General features: G+C 44.6%; 3 protein-coding genes across 4 annotated transcripts in view; 1 reads left to right on the top strand and 2 right to left on the bottom strand.

Annotated features, from left to right (window-relative positions):
* LOC109408938 (uncharacterized) overlaps positions 1-21,540 on the top strand; it is a 463,030-nt gene that overhangs the window by 214,981 nt on the left and 226,509 nt on the right. The gene's annotated exons all lie outside the window — the stretch shown is intronic.
* Positions 1-21,540, bottom strand: part of LOC109408944 (DDB1- and CUL4-associated factor 6) — a 55,148-nt gene that overhangs the window by 11,312 nt on the left and 22,296 nt on the right. The window contains exons 3-4 of the mRNA XM_029855827.2: positions 10,211-11,678; positions 9,860-10,115 (exon numbers count right to left, since the gene is read on the bottom strand). Of these exons, the coding sequence (XP_029711687.2) occupies positions 9,860-10,115; positions 10,211-11,678 (1,724 nt within the window). The remainder of the gene's footprint in view (positions 1-9,859; positions 10,116-10,210; positions 11,679-21,540) is intronic.
* Positions 2,083-6,120, bottom strand: LOC134284820 (uncharacterized). 2 transcript variants are annotated; one of them, XM_062844131.1, is made up of 3 exons: positions 5,686-6,120; positions 5,552-5,620; positions 2,083-5,493 (listed from the first exon to the last, which is right to left on the bottom strand). In XM_062844131.1, exon 3 carries the CDS (start codon positions 3,906-3,908, stop codon positions 2,100-2,102), a length of 1,809 nt encoding a protein of 602 aa, XP_062700115.1. In that variant the 5' UTR covers positions 3,909-5,493; positions 5,552-5,620; positions 5,686-6,120; the 3' UTR covers positions 2,083-2,099. The 2 variants fall into 2 exon arrangements, with proteins under 2 accessions (XP_062700115.1, XP_062700114.1); XM_062844130.1 differs by having other exon boundaries at positions 2,083-5,293; positions 5,418-6,120.

Raw genomic sequence — 21,540 nt, 5'->3', positions numbered from 1 at the left:
GCACACCTTCCACTCAAAACGATAATCAATGCTTTCTGGACTCGAGACAAATTTCTTCAATATGCCGTTTTCTACCCTAAAATCTTTGAAATTCTCAGGTTCCGCTTGAACCTGTTTCACCATGTAACCATACCAGTCGGACTTATCGGACGAGGCACTGACTTCTTCCACAGCTCTGGACAGAGCGTCAGGCACAATATTGTCCACACCTTTGCGGTGTTTCACCTCCATATCATGCTTTTGGAGTTCTAGGCTCCACCTACTCAGCCTGGATGAAGTCTTCCAGCTGCTTCGGAGAATATACGTTAGTGCGGAGGCATCAGTAATTACTGTGAACTTCGAACCTTCGATGTAGCAACGGAATTTCTCTAACGACTTCAGAACGGCTAGAGCTTCTTTTTCCGTTGCCGCATAGCGTTGTTGGGTTGTCCCTAGTTTCTGCGAGAAGTAGGCAACGGGTTTTTCAATGTCGTCATACAATTGAGTCAAAACTCCCGCGATTGCTAAATCGCTCGCATCGCAGTGGATGCTAAAGGGCCTGGAAAAATCTGGGTTGGTCAAAATCGGAGCGCTGATGAGCAGCTCCTTAATCTTGACGAATGCTTCCTCGGCGTCATCGTTCCATTTTATTGTTTTTGGTTGACCCTTTAGGAGATCGGTCAGCGGGCGTACAATTTCGCTAAATGTAGCGATAAAACGCCTGTAGTAGTTGCACATGCCCAGAAATCTCCTCAGTGCACGGAGTGATTTGGGCCTCTCAAAATTGACGATGGCTTCGACTCGTTCTGGATTCGGACGAAGCCCGGTTCGACTCAGAATGTACCCCAAATAAGGAACTTCAGGTACACAGAACTTTGATTTCTCCAGGTTTATGGACAAATTCGCGGTACTGAGCCTACGTGCTAGTTCTCTGAGCCTGTCCATGTGCTCCTCAAACGTATTGCTTACCACGATGATGTCATCGAGGTAAACGAATACGTTTGGTTCCAGTTCACTCCCGCCCAATACACGGTCCATCAATCTGGACAGGGTAGCCGGGCTGTTCGCCAGACCGAAGGGCATCCGAGTGAACTGGAACAACCCTCTCCCTAACACTGAAAACGCGGTAAATTTACGGGACCGTGGATGTAACGGCACCTGTAAGAAAGCTTTTGACAAGTCTATTGTCGAAATGCATCGACTTGGCCCTAGACGACTCAGGATCCTATCTGCGTGTGGGAGAGGGTAGGAGTCCCGAACAGTTCGCTCATTGAGCTTCCTGGCATCCAGGCACAGCCGGACCGATCCATCCGGCTTGTCAACGGGTACAAGACGGAGTGCCCAGTCACTGTATGACCGTTCGATAATGCCACACTGTAGCATGTTGTCAAGTTCCTTGTTAATCTTTTCTTGCCGACTAGGGGAGGTTGGGAACGGATTGATTCGAACCGGAGGGAGCTTCTTAGTTTCATCCGATAGCTCTATGCGATGACTGATCATCGACGTAGTGTCGAGTTGACCATCTACCGCTGGTTTGAACAACAATTTGACCTCCTCTAGTTTCTTCAACTGTTCATCTGATAGTATCGTCTCTACCTCGTGATCCTGCAGTTCATCTACCGATATGGGCACATCATCGGCCGCCACAGTTGGCACTATCCCGAATGATTGCCAGAAGTCCGATCCAAGGATCAATTTTCGTTTAACGGACGGGATCACGAGTGCTGACAAGAACTTTGTTACACCCTTAAACGTCACGGGCAACTCCACACATCCCGAAACGTCCAATTTTTGACCGCTCGCGGTACTAATATCAATGTTTGCTGGCTGTAAACGAAGCCTACAGGCTTTGAGGAGAGACGAACTACCTGAACCAAGTATGCTTCGGTTCGCTCCACTATCGAGCAAGCCGATTAAGGGCACATTCAAAATGTTTACTCTCACGAATGGTCTATCGTCATTTGCAACTTTGAGAAAATGCTCACTGATCTCTACACTGGAGCAGTGTCTATATACATCCTCTTCTACTTGTCTTTCACCGAGTGAGCAAATGTTACAATCTGGAGAAACAGGGGACTTAGGAGTGCTTTCTACCTCCGCCTGCCCCTTCAGGCGGGAATTTAAGCGTTTTTTGCACAGAACGGGCAGTCCTTCGTGTCAAAATTGAAGAAACCACACCTGTAACAAAATTTATGTTTAGGGCGGTCACAATCCGCTTGGTGGTGACCAGAAAGCCGGCAGTTATAACAAACACCAGGCTTCGGAGGAGTGTATTTCTCCAGAATCGCCTGCATCCCTTTGTCTACCACGTTACTGTTCTGCGCTTGACTTTGTTCACCCGGTTGATCCTGACGTATGGGCTTTTGCGTAATTTTCTCATCCTCTGTTTTATTCAGTTTCTGTTCCGAACGAGTTTTGTCGGGTCGATTCACCGATCCAGTCGGCTTCGGTTTGGAGTTCGACTTCAGCTCACTAACCTGATTCCGGCTTTTCGAAGAGTTCTCTTCCTGATTACGGTTTTCGTACTTGTACCAGAACGTGGCATCCAGTTTTCGACCAAAAGGTTTCAAATCTGCCAGGTTATCTATATTAGCCGCAACTACATAGCCTTTGTAGTCCGCTCTGAGATTTCGGAAGACTATCTCGAACTTCTTCCGCTCGGAAATCGGCTTGGTAAGTGAGTTAAAAAGCTTCTGCATATCAAAGAAGAAATCCTGGAATTTCTCTTTTGGTCTCTGTTTCCTCTCAATAGCCCTGAACTCACTGACATGGTCGTGATCGGGGCTCAGGAACTCCCTTTTCATTTCCGTGACTAAGTCCTTCCATGTAGAGAATTCCCCATTTTCAACTCCTGCCATAAACCAAATTTTGGCTGCGCCCGCAAACAAGTGGATTGCGGAACGGAAAAGCTCCTTTTCGGAAACGTCCTCCGATTTGGCATAGAACTCCACTTCTTTGATAAAACGCATCAGACCCTGTCCCCCATCTCTCCCATCGTAACGTAAATTCCAGTCCGATACCGGTCTACTTCGCTTTGTGTAGGACCTTCGCTGCCTGGACTTCCGTCTGCTTGGAGGAGATGGCGACGAGGAAGAATCCGTGTCTATCTCCGAAGAGTTTCGTAAGCCTGTGGGATTTCGAATCTTCCCTGACAAATCGATCCGATTCAAAACTGTTTCTTCTAGCGATCTACGGGAATTCATTCCTGACCCCGAAGGCTGTTGAAGCATTGCTGGGAAGCAAGAGGTTGGAGAGAGTTCCTTAGTTGGCTCCAAATTTGACTTAAGTTGTCGTCTACCCAATGCACCTCTGAGGTTGGACTGCTTTGACCTAACATCTTCCTGTGAACCTAAATCGTCTTCCGTCTGAGTTTCTTGAGACCTACTTTGAACCTGCCTCACCATACCAGATGTGCTTGGCTGGGCCAGCTGCAGCTGTGTTAATGAATTCGAAATCTGAAGCATAATTTCTTTACGAATGGATTCAACAGGTGTGAATAGCGTGAAGTACGTATTGTACAGTTGACGAATCGTACTCGAAAGCTTGTCTAAATCCTCTAAATCCGCATCCTCCTCCGCCGTCTCCTGAATGGCAGAGCATCGTACGGAGTAATGCACTAGGCGAGTTCTCAAGGAGTCCTTAACACCCTCGAAACTCTTTTTCTTCTCTAGAAAATCCCTTATTTCTTCTACGTTGTGGTCGATCACTTTAATCTCGTCATCGACCGTGCGATTTTGGCACTTCGAAAAATCAACTTTTACCTGTTCACCTTTGTCCTTCAATGCTTCCCTCAAACGCCTCCTTAAAACTCCTACAGATTCAGTCTTCTCAAATGCAACGGCTCGTACATCTAGCTCAAACTCAACTTCCTCCTTCTCTAAATGATGAACCAGTAGCGTCTTATATTTCATTTGGATTTCAGAATCCATGGCTTGGGATTTTTCGTGTTGCAGCAGTGTTCAGGTAGTAAAGAGTGCTCGAATCACGGCCAGATCAACGTCTGTGCCCTCTCCAGACTCACTCTTATCTCCACCTGTACTCACCCTTCTCAGTCGCGATTGTGACTAATCGGACTCCAGGACGGTTTAAAATAAGCCACTGTGATTCTAGGGCTCACTCTTTACCTCCTGAACAGCTTCTGCTTCCACGAAAATTCCAACAAAGCACCTAAAAACATAAAAAAGTTATAATACTATCCCAACAACAAAAGTAAACATGCACCAAAACAAACTAAATGAACAATGATCACACCGGGGGTGTCCCGATGGAATATTATCAAAAAAGAAACATGCAAATTATAAAAATGAACCTAATTATTTGCCGTTCAGAGAACGCAACGCTCTGAAAACAGTCTAAACTGTTTTCTTCCTTCCTCTCACGGGAACGAAGAGATATTTGTAACCGATTCACCAAATTTGTTATTCTAGATTTTATGTTGGGCGCCAATTTGTAGCCCCCTCGACTATGCTCAGTGGAAAAGGGGGATCTCCAGGGTCGGAATGAGTGGAAACCGGTAAACAACACTCACCAAAACTCAACTCTCCACTTCCAGCGGGAACTCGCATTAGAGCATATCCACAGATATGCTGTAGTTTGGTGGCAATCAATGGCAACTCATTAAGGGAAACATAACTCAAAGGCCACACTGCCAATGCAATTTTGGACGAAACGCAAAGAGAGAGAGGTATGAAGACTCCCTTCGAGTCCGAACGATACACAAACAAAACTAATAGTGAATGTTTCAACTTTCTGAATGAACTTACACAACAACCAGAAATTACGTGCACATCTTATATTACAAATATTTACAATTGTTTGGTTGTGAATTGGCCATGGCTTATTATCTAATGCTATTGTGACGTCACATTCTATGTCTACTACTTGCGGTTTTTGACTCTGGTTGGTACACTGCGGGCTGTCGGATTGTGGCTTGGGATCGTGGTGGTGACTGACGAGCTGTCAGAGCGATGGAGCTGATCGAGTGGAAATCCGGGACGGCGGGCAACGCCTGGTGACCACCGGGACAACAGATGACGTCAGTGGGTCCTAGTCCTCGTGACCTTTCTCAAACCCGACCGATGGTGTAACTTGTCAGTCGTTATATGGTCCACGGATTTGCCGGAGTACGTCCAGCGATCAATCGACGTCCGACGCTCAGTCTCCGAGGATCCTTGGTATGCCAATCAGCGACAAGATGGCTTCCTTGGTGAATGAAAGGATCACCGATACTCCTTTGTGGCTTATTGGAGGAATAAAGATGGCGTCCTTCCACAAAGCTGGCAAATAATATAAAAGAAAAAGGCCCTTTGTGGACCTACCACGGCCATTAGTCTTCCACAACGTGTTCTCACTTTTATCTTAAAACCGCATTTTAGTCGTATTAGGGAGTCTGTTTTAGCTTGTTTTTACTAATAAACACTATTTGTGCAAGTATTTACCTTTTTCCTGCTTGATTTTAATTTGTTCTGTGCTTGTATATGTTTGTTGCACTATACTCGGTGCAACTACCCTAGACTAAGACAATAGACTTTAAAGCATTTTTACATTTAGATTTCGTTTTAACACTACTAACCACTTTTTATAACTTTTAACACTACTAACAACACTAATTTTGACGTTTAGTTTACTGCTGTAATAGTATCTAGAATAAGACAATCAAATTATTGAAAAAATCACTATTAGCAAAAAATCACTATTTCAGCGAACCTTTTCGAACGTTAATCCGGCGCGCACTTACTGCTCGCTGTACGTTCGTAGCGAAATTGAACTGGCGAGTGCTAGCATGCCGAGATCGACCTGAAAATTCCCTTATGAATACGAGCAAATCCGAATTGCTCGTATTTAGACATTTATCGCTCTCTTGAGTACCACCGCCCCCTGGCCATGCCTCTGGATTGCTGCTTCGGCTGAGATCTTTTGCCGGCGCTCAAACCGCTGTTCAAAGACTGCTGGCTGGTGAGTGGTACCGTTGGAAAGGGTTGGGATTGTGTGAGTGGGAGAGTTTTTTAATTCTCTCTGTGAGCATAGTGAGCATAGCCCAGGGTTGTATCCTGGGGTTAATAATTTTTGTTTATTTGTGATGGAGTCACAAGGCAAATTCTGGAACCATCGGTTACACACTATATGTCGAAATATCAGAAGAAATTCAAGTGCTATCTTGCGAGAAACTCCGTGGATACCTATTGGAGAGACATGAAGAGGAACTTCGGAAGGAATCCTTAGAAAAAAATGTACGTCTCGGAAAACAAAACTCTAGGAGTATTCCTGGGACAAAATATTAAGGAAATTACAGGAACAAATCTGAAAACCTCTAAAAGAAATCCTGGGAAGAACTTCCAGAATACTCTCTCGAAGGAATCGCTGGAAAAACTTCTGTACAAATCTCGAAAAAACGGAATTTTGAAAAACCATCCCGGAAAATCATTATATCGTATTGAAATTCCTGAAGGAACTATTACGGATAAATTCAGAAGGAATTCAGAAAGAACTCTGGAAACAAATCTGGAAAAATCTCTGGATGGAATCTTGCGAGAAAATTTTGAAGAAATCCAGGAAAAAAAACCTTTAATAAATTTAAGAAACAAATCTGAGAGAAATCACGGGTGCATTTCTGTGAGCCCAGGAAAAAATCTAAAAGGTCTTTTCACTTTTAGAATTTTAGGAAAACCTCGGAAAGGAGCTGCACGATAAATCTCGCAAAAAAACTCCGACCAAGGTTTCATGAATAACGTTAAAAGTAATTCTGTAAGAAACTATTATGTAAACCTAAGTAGCAACTCGTAGAGAAATGTTGGGGCGAATTCAGGAAGTTTTCGCGAGGAATCTTATTTATTCAGCGTCGTCAACCAACGTAGACTAGTACATAGACTAGTTTATACATTTTAGTCTCATTTCTTGAAGCCATAGCTACCGCTAATCCTGAAAAACTTCTAAGATATGTACATCCCAGTCACCGCAAGAAATCTCTGAAAGAACTCCGAGAGAAGCCCATATAGCCGAGGTGGCCCATATAGCCGAGGGAAGCCCATATAGCCGAGGCGGTAAACGCACGGGTATTCAGCATGACCATGCTGAGGGTGACGGGTTCGATTCCCGGTCGGTCCAGGATCTTTTCGTAAAGGAAATTTCCTTGACTTCCTTGGGCATAGAGTATCTTCGTGCCTGCCACACGATATACGCATGCAAAATGGTCATTGGCAGAGGAAGCTCTCAGTTAATAGCTGAGAAGCAGGCTTTGTCCCAATGAGGACGTTACGCCAAGAAGAGAGAGAGAACTCCGAGAGAAATTACGGTTGAACCTCTGAAAGAAAATATAGAGAAAGCTCCTTGAGAAATATCAGCAGAAACCCGAAAGCGAAAATCAGCAGAAATCTCGAAAGCGAATCTTGGAAAACTTTTGGGAGAAATCTTGTGAAAATGTCCTGTAGAAATACCGAACTCTGGGAGAATTCCGAAAAATTCCTGGAGCAACTTGACTAATTTGGATCGAACTCCATAATGAATCCCAGGTAAACTGTCCCCACTCGCATAAAAGTCCCATATGAATAGGAAACCCAGCAATGATGGGACTTTTATACGAGTAAAGGCAGTAAATCTCTGGGCAAATATCGATGTAACCTGCTGTAGAAATCCCGAAGAAAAAACTCTGGGAAAAATCCTAGGAAAATTACTAGCAAACATCCTGGAAAGGCTTCTGAAATCTCGACAGAAACATAGGGAAACCTCCAGGAGAAATTCCAAAAGCAATATCGAGAGGAATTCCAAAAGAAATCTCTTGGGAATCAATGGAAAACATCCGCGAGAATCGCTAGGAGATATTTTACTTAAATTTCTTGAAGAAGTTACAGCAGAAACTCGTTGAAACCTCGTTCATGAAAATGTTGAAATCATATAGAAATTTCCGGGAATTTTCTGCTGGCATCTGATCCACAGTGGTTTGCTAGAATATCGTCCGGAGATTCGCAGGAATCTCGTCCAGAGATTCGCTGACATATCGTTCAAAGATTCGCTAGAATATCGTCCAGAGATTCGTTGGATACTCGTCCAGAGATTTGCTAGAATCTTGTCCAGACATTCGTAAAAATCTCGTCCAGAGATTCGCTGGAATCTTCGCTAGGACATCATCCAGAGATTCGCTAAAATCTCGTCCAGAGATTCGCTGGAATGGCGTCGAGAGATTCGCTGCAATCTCGTCCAGAGATTTGCTGGAATCTCATCTAGAGATTAGCTGGAATCTCATCCAGAGATTAGCTGGAATATCGTCCAGGGATTCGCTGAAATCTCGTCCAGATATTCGCTGGAATCTCGTCCAGAGATTCGTTAGAATCTCATCCAGAGATTCGCTAGAATCTCGTCCAGAGATTCGCTAGAATCTCGTCCAGAGATTCGCTAGAATCTCGTCCAGAGATTCGCTAGAATCTCGTCCAGAGATTCGCTAGAATCTCGTCCAGAGATTCGCTAGAATCTCGTCCAGAGATTCGCTAGAATCTCGTCCAGAGATTCGCTAGAATCTCGTCCAGAGATTCGCTAGAATCTCAACCAGAGAATCGTTATAATCTCGTCCAGATTCGCTGAAATCTCGTCCAGAGATTTACTGGAATTTCGTCCAGAGATCCGCTGGAATCTCGTCCAGAGATTCGCTAGAATCTCGTCCAGAGATTCGCTGGAATCTCGTCCAGAGATTCGCTGGAATCTCGTCCAGAGATTCGCTGGAATCTCGTCCAGAGATTCGCTAGAATCTTTACGAGACATTCCTTGAAATCTCGTCCAGAGATTCGCTGGAATCTTATCCAGAGATTCGTTAGAATCTCGTCCAGAGATTCGCTAGAACTTCGTCCAGAGATTCGTTAGAATATCGTTTTGAGATTCGCTGGAATATCGTCCAGAGATTTGTTGGAATCGCGTCCAGAGATTCGCTAAAATCTCGTTCAGAGATTCGCTACAATCTCGTCCAGAGAATCGCTGGAATCTCGACCAGAGATTCGCTAGAATCTCATCCAGAGATTCGCTGGATTCTCGTCCAGAGATTCGCTGGAATCTCGTCCAGAGATTCGCTGGAATCTCGTCCAGAGATTCGCTATAATCTCGTCCAGATATTCGCTAGAATCTAGTTCAGAGATTCACTAGAATCGCAACCAGAGATTCGATGTAATATCATCCATAGATTCGTTAGAATCACGTCCAGAGATTCGCTAGAATCACGTCCAGAGATTCGCTGGAATCTCGTCCAGAGATCCGCTAGAATCTTTTCGAGAGATTCCTTGAAATCTCGTCCAGAGATTGGCTGTAATCTTATCCAGAGATTCGTTAGAATCTCGTCCAGAGATTGGCTAGAACTTCGTCCAGAGATTCGTTAGAATATCGTCCTGAGATTCGCTGGAATATCGTCCAGAGATTTGCTGGAATCACGTCCAGATATTCGCTAAAATCTCATCAGAGATTCCCTGGAATCTCGTTTACAGATTCGTTAGAATCTGATCCAGAGATTCGCTAGATTCTCACCCAGAGGTTCGCTGGAATCTCATCCAGCGATTCATTGGAATCTCGTTCTGAGATTCTTGTCCAGAGCTTCGCTGGAATCTCGTCGAGAATTGTTGGAATCTCATCCGGAGATTCGTTGGAATCTCGTCCAGAGATTCGTTGGCATTTCGTCCAGTTTTTTTTTGTATTCTCGTCCAGATATACATTTTAGCTTATATTTTAACAATGACTTTAAACTGAATTTAACAGTTATTTAAGTAAAGGGGAAGTAGGGAATTAACAAGAACAACTGGACAGGAATGTCCGTAAATATCAAACCCAAGAAAAGGAAACTAGTTTCAAACATGATTTTGTTCGACAACCGCCTTCTGCCGTGGGATCCACCTCATCCCCTACTTACATCATTGGCCGCCTCCTCGTCGAATCGGACCTTCCCCTCGTCCATGGGTGACCAAACTTTGATGTCGTAATCGATACCGGACGTGGCCAGCAGAGGTAACGTCGGATGCGGCTGCACGCAGTTTACCACGTGCTGGTCGGCCTGCATGAGCATCACCAGCCGGCCGGTTTCTCGATGCCACGTGAACACGTGGCCACAGTCCGAACCGGACATGATGTAGTCGTTGCCCCAGAAGGTGGCTTCTTTGATCATCGTTCTACGGAAAACAGATTGATACATTCAAATTAGTTTTTGAATTAGTCAAATAACTATAATGATTGGCATTTCAAAAGTTCATCCCAGAAAACTTACCGTGCATTTCGATGACCCACAAATTTCTTGATTACGTAATCGTAGTTGATAGCTTTCGCTTCGAGATCTTTCAGTGCTTTCAGTTCCGCCTCGTACTCCGCCTCTTCTCCGCCACCTCTTTGGTTTGACCTAGTATTATCTCCGTCATCATCGTCTTCGTCATCCTCATCATCATCGTCATCATCCCGCTCCCTGCCATTTCGTCCAACCCGTGTCGAATCACCTTCAGCCGCTTGTCTCGGCGTCCTTGGCCGAGTTCCACTCGTCGAGGGCTGAGGTTCCCCTGAGCCTTCCCGTCTTTCTTCATCCCCACCTCCACTACTACTACTGCTAGCAAAACTCCTGAAGTCGTCCACGACATTGGCCAGATCGCTATCGTTGGTCAGTTCGTTCGTGTGCGTCAGTCCGATCCGTGTTCTGGGGTCGGCCAACATTCGCGACAGAACTTCAGTCATACGATGCATGATCGTAGCCTGCAGTTGTGGCCGAGCCTGGCCGGCCCCGAACACTCGAGAGGCCATCTCCCGGGCCGGACGTGCTTCCGGCCCGGTATCGGACCAATCTCCACGCAAACGCAACCGACGCACCGGCGGAGGGCTGTCGATACTGCTGTTCGGGGTCTTCGAGCCCCGTTTGCCCTTCTCGGCATTGCTGGAAGCCTGCGCTGCCGAGACTTCGATGCCCTCCCGGGTCACATCGAACAGGTACAAATGGTCGGACGAGTAGTTGACCAGCAGCTCGCGCTCGTCCCCGCTGTAAGCGATCGAGGTCACCCGGAACGATCGCTTCTCCTCGGACGGATTGGTGAACATCTTGACCGGAACTGTGTGACGATCGTTCGGCGATCCCGGAGAATTGCAGTCCACCATCTTGAGGAACCTCCGGTCGTAGATCCGCACGTGGCTATCGGAACTTCCCAGTGCAATGTAGTTTCCCGAAATAGGCGACAGCGTCATGGCCGTAACCGCTGAAGGGCTCAGTATAAGGATGTTATCCTTACAGCACGTCTTCAGACAGCGGGTCATCTTGCGGAGGTCGAACAGCCGAACTGTTCCGTCCTCTCCGCAGCTCATGAACGACTTGGGCTCCGTCGGAATCGTCAAAACTTCGTACGTCGTCCCATTGCTGTGACAGTTGAAGTAGTTCAAATTGCGTTCGTGCGCTTCGGCCGGTTCCAGCGCCACGTCCTTAAGTTCCGTGTACAGTACGATACCATCTCCGGAGCATGAAACTATTTCACGGTTTCCACTCTGCGGCAGGAACCGAGCACTGAAGATGTTCGCCCTGTGTGTAGTCTTGTGCTGGAACAAGGTTTGCCCGGTAAAGGGGCTGCTGATGACGATGTGCTGATCGTCGGAGCCGGACAGCAGCAGCTGGCCATCGTCGCTCCAGAAGACGGTGTTCACGCATCCCTTGTGCACCTTGAGGGTTTTCCAGAGGTCCATCCGTTGGATGAATTCGAGACTGTCTGTGGATAGAAACGTGAGGTTTAGAGATGTGATGCGTTTGTAGTGGCCTTCGTCATGAAGCATTAAAGTTCGACAGGACAAGCTCGTTAGATGACCGGAACTAGACTACATGATACTCATTGCATTTCCATACAACATGTTCAATATCTTGATAAGCCTTTCCTGGAGGAATCCCCGGAAGAATTTCAAGGCAATCCCTGAAGAAATTCCAGAAGGAATCCCTGAAGGAGTTCCAGAAAGAATTCCCGAAAGAATTCCAGGAGGATTTCACGAAGGATTTCCAGGACGAATACCCAAAGTAAGTCCAGGAGGAATCCCCGAAGGAATTTCAAGAGCAAACCCTGAAGGAATTCCATAAGGAATCTTCGAAGGAGTTCCAGAAGGAATCCCCGAAAGAATTCCACCAAGAATCTTCCAAAGAAATCCAGGAGGAATCTTCGAAAGAATTCCAGTGGGAATTTCCAAAGGAATTCGAGGAGGAGTCACCGAAGGATATCCAAGATGAATCCTCGAAGCGATTCCAGGACGAATCCTCGAAGGAAAGCCGAAGGAATTTCAAGAGCAATCCCTGAAGACATTCCAGAAGGAGTTCCAGAAATCCTTGAAGGATTTCCAGAACGAATCCCTAAAGGAAGTCCAGGAGGAATCTCCGAGCAAACCCTGAGGGAATTCCATAAGGAATCTTCGAAGGAGTTCCAGAAGGAATCCCCGAAAGAATTCCACCAAGAATCTTCCAATGAAATCCAGGAGCAATCTTCGAAAGAATTCCAGTGGAAATTTCCAAATGAATTCGAGGAGGAGTCACCGAAGGATATCCAAGATGAATCCTCGAAGGGATTTCAAGACGAATCCCCAAAGGAAGTCCAGGAGGAATTCCCGAAGAAATTTCATGAACAATCCCTGAAGGAATTCCAAAAGGAATTCCTGAAGGAGTTCCAGAAAGAGTTCCCGAAAGAAAGAAATCCTTGAAAGATTTTCAGGAGAAATTCTTGAAGTAAGTCCAGGAGGAATCCCCGAAGGAATTTCAAGAGGAATTTTCCTAGGATTTCCAGGAGGAATCTCCGAAGAATTTAAAAAAAGAAATCCCCAAAGGAGTTCCAGGAGGTATCCTTGAAAGATTTTCAGGAGTTTTTCTTTGAAGGCGGAAGGATTTCCAGGAGGAATCCCAGAAGAATTTCCAGGGGGAATTCCCGAAGGATTTCCAGGGGGAATTCCCGAAGGATTTCCAGGAGGAATTTCCGAAGGATTTCCAGGGGGAATTCCCGAAAGATTTCCAGGGGGAATTCCCGAAGGATTGTTAGGAGGAATCCCGAAAGAATCCGTAGAGAAATTTCACAAGGAAATCCAGGAGGAATACTTGTAGGGAGTCCATTAGAGATTGTATGATTATAGTCCTAAGGAAAATCTGAAAGGAACTTCTAGAAGAATCCCTGAAGGAGCCCTTGTAGGAACTCCTGAAAGAACTTCTGAAAAAAAAACCTCTGATGTAACTCCTGGAGGCATCTGCGAATCCTCCTGGAAAAAAGTCCGAAACAACTCCAGGGGCGATTTCTGGAAGAACTAAAAGAACTTTTCAAAAAAAATCTCATTAGGAGCTCCTGAAGGAGTCTTAGGAGGATCTTCTGGACTAATCCCTGATTGAACTTCTGTAGGAATCCCTAAGAAAACTTCTAGATGAATCCCTGAATTCTCCTGGAGGTATCCTTGGAACCTCCTGCAAGAATCTCTGAAGGAAATCCTCGAGAGATCTCTGAAGGAACTTCTGGAGGAATCCATTAAGGAATTCATGAGGAATCTCTGTGGAGCGGACCTAGTGAGATGGTTAGAACACTTGACTATCACGCCGAGGACCTGGGATCGAATCCACTCCCGTCAAACCCACACAATGTGAGTTCTTCTTCCGGAAGGGAAGTAAAGCGTGGGTCCCGAGATGAACTAGCCTAGGGCTAAAATCTCGTTAATACAGATAAAAAAATGAGGAATCTCTGATGAAACATCTGTAAAAATCCCTGAAACTCCTGGAGGAATCCATGAAAGAACTTTTGGACTAATCCCTGTACGAATTCCTGAAGGAACTAATTTAAAGGGATCTCCTGTAGGAAATCCTGATGGATCTCTAGTAGGCATCCCTGAATCCTCCCGGAAGAAACATGTGGAAGAATACCTGAGCGAACTCCTGTTGGAATAGCTGAGGGAACTTCACTTTGGCAAAGCTGAGGAAGAAATCCCTGATCAAACACATGGAGACATCCCTGAATCACTCTGGTACTACTGAGGAGATCCCTGAAGGAACTCATAGAAAGGTCGCTAAAGGCACTCCTTGAGCAATCCCTGGAGGAATTACAGAAGGAATCCCGAAATGAATTCTAAGAGAAATCCCCGAAGGAGTTTCAGGAGGAATTCTTGCAGGAACTCTATGAGGAATCCCTCAAGGATTTCCAGGGGGAATCATTCCAGGAAGGAGAGGATTTCCAAGGGGAAACCCCGAAGGATTTTTAGGAGGAACCCGGAAGAATTCCTTGAAAAATTCCAGAAGAAAATCCTGGAGAATTTCCTGAAAGAAATCCAGGAGGAGTTCTTGTAGGGATTCCACTAGAGATCTTGAGATATGCCTGATTATAGTCATAAGGAAATTTTAGAAGAATCCTCGAAGGAGCGCCTGTAGGAATTCCTGAAGGGACTTCAGGAAAAACTTTTGAAACTTATTCCTGGAGGCATATGTGATTCCTTCTCGAAAAATTTCAGACAGAATTCCCGGAGCAATCTCTGGAAGTACTCTTGGAAGAATCTCTAAAAGAACTTCTCGAAAAATCCCCTAAGGAACTCTTGGAGGAGTCTTAGTAGGGTCTCCTGGACTAATACCCGATTGAACTTCTGTAGGAATCCCTGAGTTCTCCTGGAGGTATCCTTGGCTCCTCCTGCAAGAATCTGTGAAGGAAGTCCTGGAGAGATCTCTGAAGGAACTTATGGAGTAATCCCCAAAAGGAATTTAGGAGGAATCTCTAAAAAAACATCCGCACGAATCCCTGAAACTCCTGGAGGAATCTTTTGAACTAATCCTTGTACGAATTCCTGGGGAAACTTTAGAAGGACTAATTTCTAAGTGACCTCCAGTAGGAATACTTGAAGAAATTTTGGATGAATTGCTGATGGAACTCCAGTAGGCATCCCTGAATCCTCCCGAAAGAAACTGTGAAGAAACATTTGAAAGAATGTCTAAGCGAACTCCTCGTGGAATAGCTTGGGGAACTTCTCTTTGGAATACCTGAGGAAGAAATCCCTGCATCCTCCTGGAACTACTGGAGAAATCCCTGAAGGGAGTCCTGGAAAGGCACTTCTGCAACAATTTCTGGAGGAATTCCAGGAGGAACCCCGATGGAGTTCCAGGAGGAATTCCTGAATGAATTCTAGAAGAAATCCCCGTAGGAGTTTCAGGAGGCATTCTTGCAGGAGCTCCAGGAGGAATCTCCAAAGGATTTCCAGGTTGAATCCCCGACGGATTGTCAAAAGAAATTCCTGGAGGAACCCTTGAAGGATTTCCAGGGGGAATCCCAGAAGGATGTCCAGGAAGAATCGCCGAATGATTTTTAGGAGGAATCCCGGAAGAATTCCTGGAGAAATTCCCTGAAAGAAGTGAAAGAGATTTACAAGAAAAAACAGGAGATATTCCTGATTATAGTCCTAAGGAAATTCTTAAAAAGTAACTACTATAAGAATCCCTAAAGGAGATCCTGTAGGAATTTCTGAAGGAACTTCTGGAAACTTCTGAACCTCTTGCAAGCATCTGTGAATCCTCCTGGAAAAATATCCAAAAGAACTCCAACTGGAAGAACTCTTGGAAGAATCTCTAAAAGAACTTCTCAAGAAATTCCCTAAGGAACTTCTGGAGGAGTTTTAGAAGGATCTCTTGGACAAATCCCTGAATGAGCTTTTGTAGGAATCTCTAAAGAAACTTATGGCGGAATCCCTGAATTGAGGATATATCCTTGGATCCTCCTGCAGGAATCTCTGAAGAAATCATGGAGAGATCTCGGAAGGAACTTCTGGAGGAATCCCTATAGAAATTCAGTGAGGAATCTCTGGAGAAACATCTGTACGAATCCCTGCAACTCCTGGACAAATCACTGAAGAAACTTTTGGATTAATCCCTGTCAGAATTCCTGAAGCAACTCCAGAAGGACTACTTTCTAAGGACTCTCCTGATGGATCTCCAATAGGTATCCCTGAATCCTTCTGGAAGAAACTCTGAAGAAACCTGTGGAAGAATCGGGTATCGACTTTTCGAACCCTCCTCCTCTCTCTCCTCTTCTTGGCGTAACGTCCTCACTGGGACAAAGCCTGCTTCTCAGCTTAGCGTTCAATGAGCACTTCCACAGTTTTTAACTGAGAGCTTCCTCTGCCAATGACCATTTTGCATGTGTATATCGTGTGGCAGGCACGAAGATACTCTATGCCCAAGGAAGTCAAGGAAATTTCCTTTACGAAAAGATCCTGGACCGACCGGGAATCGAACCCGTCACCCTCAGCATGGTCATGCTGAATACCCGTGCGTTTACCGCCTCGGCTATTCGAACCCATCAACCAGAATACCCTCTTCGAATGAGTGTAAATAGTTTTGTACCTTTTAATTCCGCCATGTTATGCTTATACGCACATTTCGACTACCACTTGTAATCTTCCTCAGTGTCAGTTATACACACTGGATTATAAATGGTAGTCAAAATACTCATATCTGTCAAAGGATAAGGATGGAATTGAAAGGTCCAAAACTGATTACACTCATTCGAATTCTGGAAGAATACCTTAGCAAACTCCTGATGGAATAGCTGAGGGAACTTCTCTTTGGAATAGCTGAGGGAGAAATCCCTGATAAAACGCATGGAGACATCCCTATATCCTCCTGGAACTACTACTAGGCAGATCCTTGAAGAGGTCCCTAGAAAGATTCCTAAAGAAACTTCTGGAGCAATCCCTGAAAGAACTACTATACTGCAGGAATCTTCGAAGGAACTCCTGGATTTATCCCTGAATGCCTGAAGGAACTCCTAGATAAATCCTTAAATGAGCTCCTGAAAAAATGTCTGAAAAATCTTCATGAGACATCCCACAGAAATTCCAAGATAAATCCCCGAAGGAATCTTTGAAGAAATTCCAGGAAGATTCCTAAAGGAGCGCCAGCAGAAATCCCTGATTTCAGTTCTAGTGTAATCTGAGAATCCTTCGGGAAAAAAAATCTAGGAGCGATCTCTGGAAGAACTAATGATACTACTCGAGAAATCCCCTAAGGAACTCCTGGGCTAATTCCTAAAGGAACATGTGTAGGAATTCCCGAAAAAAACTTCAAAAGAAATCCCTGGAGGAACTCCTAAACTAATCTTCGAAGGACATCCTATGAGAATCCCTGAAGATCCTTCTGGATGATGGATCTGAGGCATCCCTGAATCCTTCAGAAAGAATCTCTGAAGGAACTCCTGGAGTAATCCCTTAAGAAACTCCTGTAAAAATCCAGTGGGAATTTCCAAAGATATTCGAGCAGTAATCATATACAGGAGGAATCCTCAAAAGAATTCCAGGACGAATCGCCAAAGAAAGTCCAGGACGAATTCCCGAAGGAATTTTAAGAGCAATCCCTGAAAGAATTCCAGAATCACCAGAAAGGATTCCCGAATGAATTCCAAGAGGAATCCTTGGAAGATTTTCAGGAGGAATTCCCGAAGGAATTTCAGGAGGAATCCTCGAATGATTTTCAAGCGTTTTTCCAAGAAGGGGGAAGGATTTTAGGAGGAATCCCAGAAGAATTTCTATTGGGAATCCCCAAAGGATTTTTAGGAGGAATCCCAAGAAGGATGGCTGGACAAATTTCAGATGGAATTCCTGGAGGATACCCTGAAAGAAATCCAGCAGAATTACTTGTAGGGATTCCAATAGAGATTGAATGATCTGAAAATCTTGAAGAAACTCCTAGAAGAATCCCTGAAGGAGCTCTTATAGAAATTCCTGAAAGAACTTCTGAAAAAAAAAAACCTCTGATGTAACTTCTGGAGGCATCTGTGAATCATACTGGAAAAAAAATCCGAAAGAACTCCAGGAGCGATCTCTGGAAGATTTCCTGAACTAATCCCTGAATGAACTTCTGTAGGAAACCATGAAGAAACTTTTGGAGCAATCCCTGAATTCTCCTGAAGGTATCCTTGGATCCTCCTCCACTAATATCTGAAGGAAATCCTGGGGAGATCTCTGGAATAATTTCTGGAGGAATGCCTAAAGTAATAATTGCTTTTAAACTAATTCCTATACGAATTCCTGAAGGAACTTCAGAAGGACTAATTTTTAAAAGACCTCCTGTAGGAATTCCTGAAGGATCTCCAGTAGGGATCTCTGAATCCTCCCGGAAGAAACGCTGAAGAAACTTCTGGAATAATACTTGCGAGAACTCCTGTAGGAATAGCTGAGGGAATTTCTCTTTTGAATAGCTCAGGGAGAAACCCCTGATGAAACCCTGAATCCTCTTGAAACTACTGGGGACATCCCTGGAGAGACTCCTGGAAAGATCACCGAAGGAACTTTTGTAGCAAACACTTAAAGAACTACTACACTATCAGTGGCGTCTCGTAACCTCACTGTTTACCTGTTCAATGACCTCAAAACTTGCAATTACGAAGGATTTAGGATCAGAATCAAATTGCAAATGGACGGAAACGGCTATTCTCGCCATATTCTACAAATTACAAGCCAATTTGTTGAGAAAATTCAAGAATTTACATTCGTTGAACAGGTAGATTTGAGGTTAGGGAATCGCCACTGTACACTATAGTAATCTTCGCAGGAACTCCTGGAGAAACTTCTGTAGAAATACCTTAAGGAACGCCCTAAATGGATCCTTGAACAAATTCCAAGAGGGATCTCAGAAGGAACTCTTGTAGGAGCCATTGACGAAACTCATGAAGTGATCCCTAATGGAGCGATCTTTGAGCGAGCGCCCAGAGAGATTCCTAAAGGAAAGCCAGGAGAAATCCCTGATTGGAATTCTAGAGGGATTCCTGAAGGAACTCCTGGGGAAACCTCTGAAGTTTGAAGGAACCCTTGAACTAATTCCTGAAGGAACTCGTGTTGGTATTCCTGATCAAACATGAGCGGAAATCCCTGAAGAAACTCCTAGATCAATCTCTGAAGGAGATCCTACGGCAATCTTTGAGGGATCTAATGTATGAATAACTGGTGGGTCTCAAGGAGGCATCCTTGAATCCTCCTGAAAGAATCTCTGAAGAAACTTGTAATGCTCTAGCTCAGAGGTATTTCCTATCAGGATCTTTTACTACGAGAGGACTCACGACTCCAACACCAGTCAACAATGCTGGGGGACAACAGAAATATTAGGCTGTTTACCCCTGAAGCTTCAATTCTTAACATGTTGTGGACCACGCACTGAAGGAAGAAGTCTACGGAATTCCCCAATTCACGAACATCGACTATGAAAATTGGAAGTTCCAGATTGAGAAGCACCTGAAGTCCGTTGGGTTGTTGGAAGTCCTCAAGCAGTAAGGTCAATTCCAAGGTCGAAGGTCATCCACGATCACATTCACGAAATTGAAGACGGCGGAAGCAACATCCGTCAAAGAACATTTGAAGCTCTTCGATGAACTGATCCGTCAACTAAAGTCCGCGGAAGCGAAGTTAGAAGAATGTGATCTGGTCTCTCAACTGTTTGTTTGTAACCCATCCCTAGACCCATCCTGAGACGTACGACCACCTGGTAATCGTTTTGTATGTAGAATTTCGGAGAAGGTAAGCTAACGCTGGACGTAGTTCGGGAACGACTTCTGGCCGAAGAATTGAAGAAAATCGGCTGCGTGATCGACACGTGCAATGAGAAGCCTGCAGCGTTTGTCGGAAGCAGAATCGAAATCACGTTTAAGGAGAAGCCTGTAGCAATTGGCAAGCAGAAGAGTCGGAAGTTTACCGGAAGAGGCAGCCGCTGGCATCAAAAGGGACACATGGCCAAGTACTGTCGGGTCAATGTTCAAGCTGAAGCCAACGCAGCTAGTGCAGGCAAGGCCGTAGCATTCATGTCGGGTAGAAAGCAAACTTCCGGAGATCCTCGGATCCTGGCACCGAAGACTAACCCAACTAGGAGGTAGCAGCCTGAAATCTGAATTGATGAAGAGATGTTCAATCAAAAGCTCACTTTGTAGTTGTTCCGTTTGATCCTGAAGCTAGACTGGAATCAGATGAAGTTTCAGTTGACCAAGGTTTCGAACAAGAGGGAGAAGGTCAAGATAATATTGTCGAATACCTCGAAGAAACTGATGCGATGGAAATAGTCTACAACGAAAGTTTGGAGTAAATAAATCCTTCGGCGTTACCCTCGCAACCGAAGAACGATGAAGAAGCTATAAGACGACGTAGTGAGCGAGAGCGTAGATTTCCTGACCAATGGAAAGGCTACCTGGTTGGAAGAATGTTTACTATAGTTCAAGATGATAAAACGGTTAGCAAGGATCGAAGTTCTGCATGTTACCGAGTAGACCCTCCACGAGATCCTTCTGGGAGTTCACAGAAATTCCATTTGGGATTTTTCCAAGAAATCGTTTGTGGTTTTCCACAAATTTGTTCCAGGGCTTCTCCAGGAGTTTCTTGTAAGATTTCCAGGGAGTTCCTGACGAGATTCTTCCGAAGGTCTATTGAGGATTTCTTCAGAAGTTCTCTCTGGGGTTCTTCCTGGAGTTTCTCCTGAGATGCCTAGAGGTTCCGTTTGGGATTCCTTCAAAAGCTTTTGCTAGGATTCCTCCAGGGAGTACTCTCGAGATTCTTCCAGAGATTTTTTCTGGGATTTCTTAAGAAATACTTTCTGAAAATTCTTCAGAATTTCCCGAATTCGATCAAAACAATTTCTTTCCGACATTTCTCTAGAAATTAATTCCGAGATTCCACCAGGAATGCCTTCTTTGATTACCCTAGTATTTTTCCTAAAATTCCACCGAGTATTTCCACCATTGCTTCAGTGATTCCTCCACAAATGTATTCTAGAAGTCTTCTACGATTTCCTACTGTGATCCCTCAGGGAACTCCATCTGAAATTGTTTTGAGGTTCCTTCAGACGTTCCCTCTGGAATCTCTGTTGAGATTCCTAAAAGGTTCCTCCAGGAACTCTTCTCAGGATTGCTTCAGAGATTCCTTCAGGGAGTTCTTCCAGGATTTCAACAAGAGTCCCGGGAATTCTCCAGAAATTCTTTAGGAATGCCACCATAGGAGTTCCAGCAATTTCACCGGGGATTTTTTGCGGGATTCATCCAAGAGTTTTCGCGGATTCCTTCCAGGAATTTCATGCGAGATTCCTCCCGGAGTTCCTTCTGGGATTTCTTCAGGAATTCTTATTAAGATCGTTCCGGGAATTCTACACACGGCGTGTGTATGGGAAAGGTTTATAACAAAAAAATGGGCATCGCCAAATTTTTCGCTATTCAAAAATAGAGACTTCCAGCTTTCATTTGCACGGTCCCTCAAAAAAATCCACCGAGGGATCTCGAACAACTTTTTCAGAATACTGTTTTTCCCCATACAAAATGAACGGTTCCAAATTAATCCCTATTTCTACTTAACAAACATACCCAATTTTTGTATGAAAAAGTTCCCCCGATGGAATATTTCGATGTTGGGCTTGAATGAAAGCTAGTAGCGTCAACTTTCACGATACGTAAAAATTAGCGATGCCTATTTTTTTGTAATAAATTTCTTATACCAGACACACCGTGTACAAAAACTTCTTTCAGTATTCCTCCAAAAACTTCTCCGGGATTCTTCCAGGAGCTTCTTCCGATTTCTTTCAGTAACTACTTCTGGAATTTCTTTAGGAACTCCTTC

This window comes from Aedes albopictus, chromosome 1 (assembly GCF_035046485.1).
Source record: "Aedes albopictus strain Foshan chromosome 1, AalbF5, whole genome shotgun sequence".
In the NCBI taxonomy this organism is placed as follows: Eukaryota; Metazoa; Arthropoda; class Insecta; order Diptera; family Culicidae; genus Aedes; species Aedes albopictus.
This window is presented reverse-complemented; position numbering and strand designations above follow the sequence as displayed.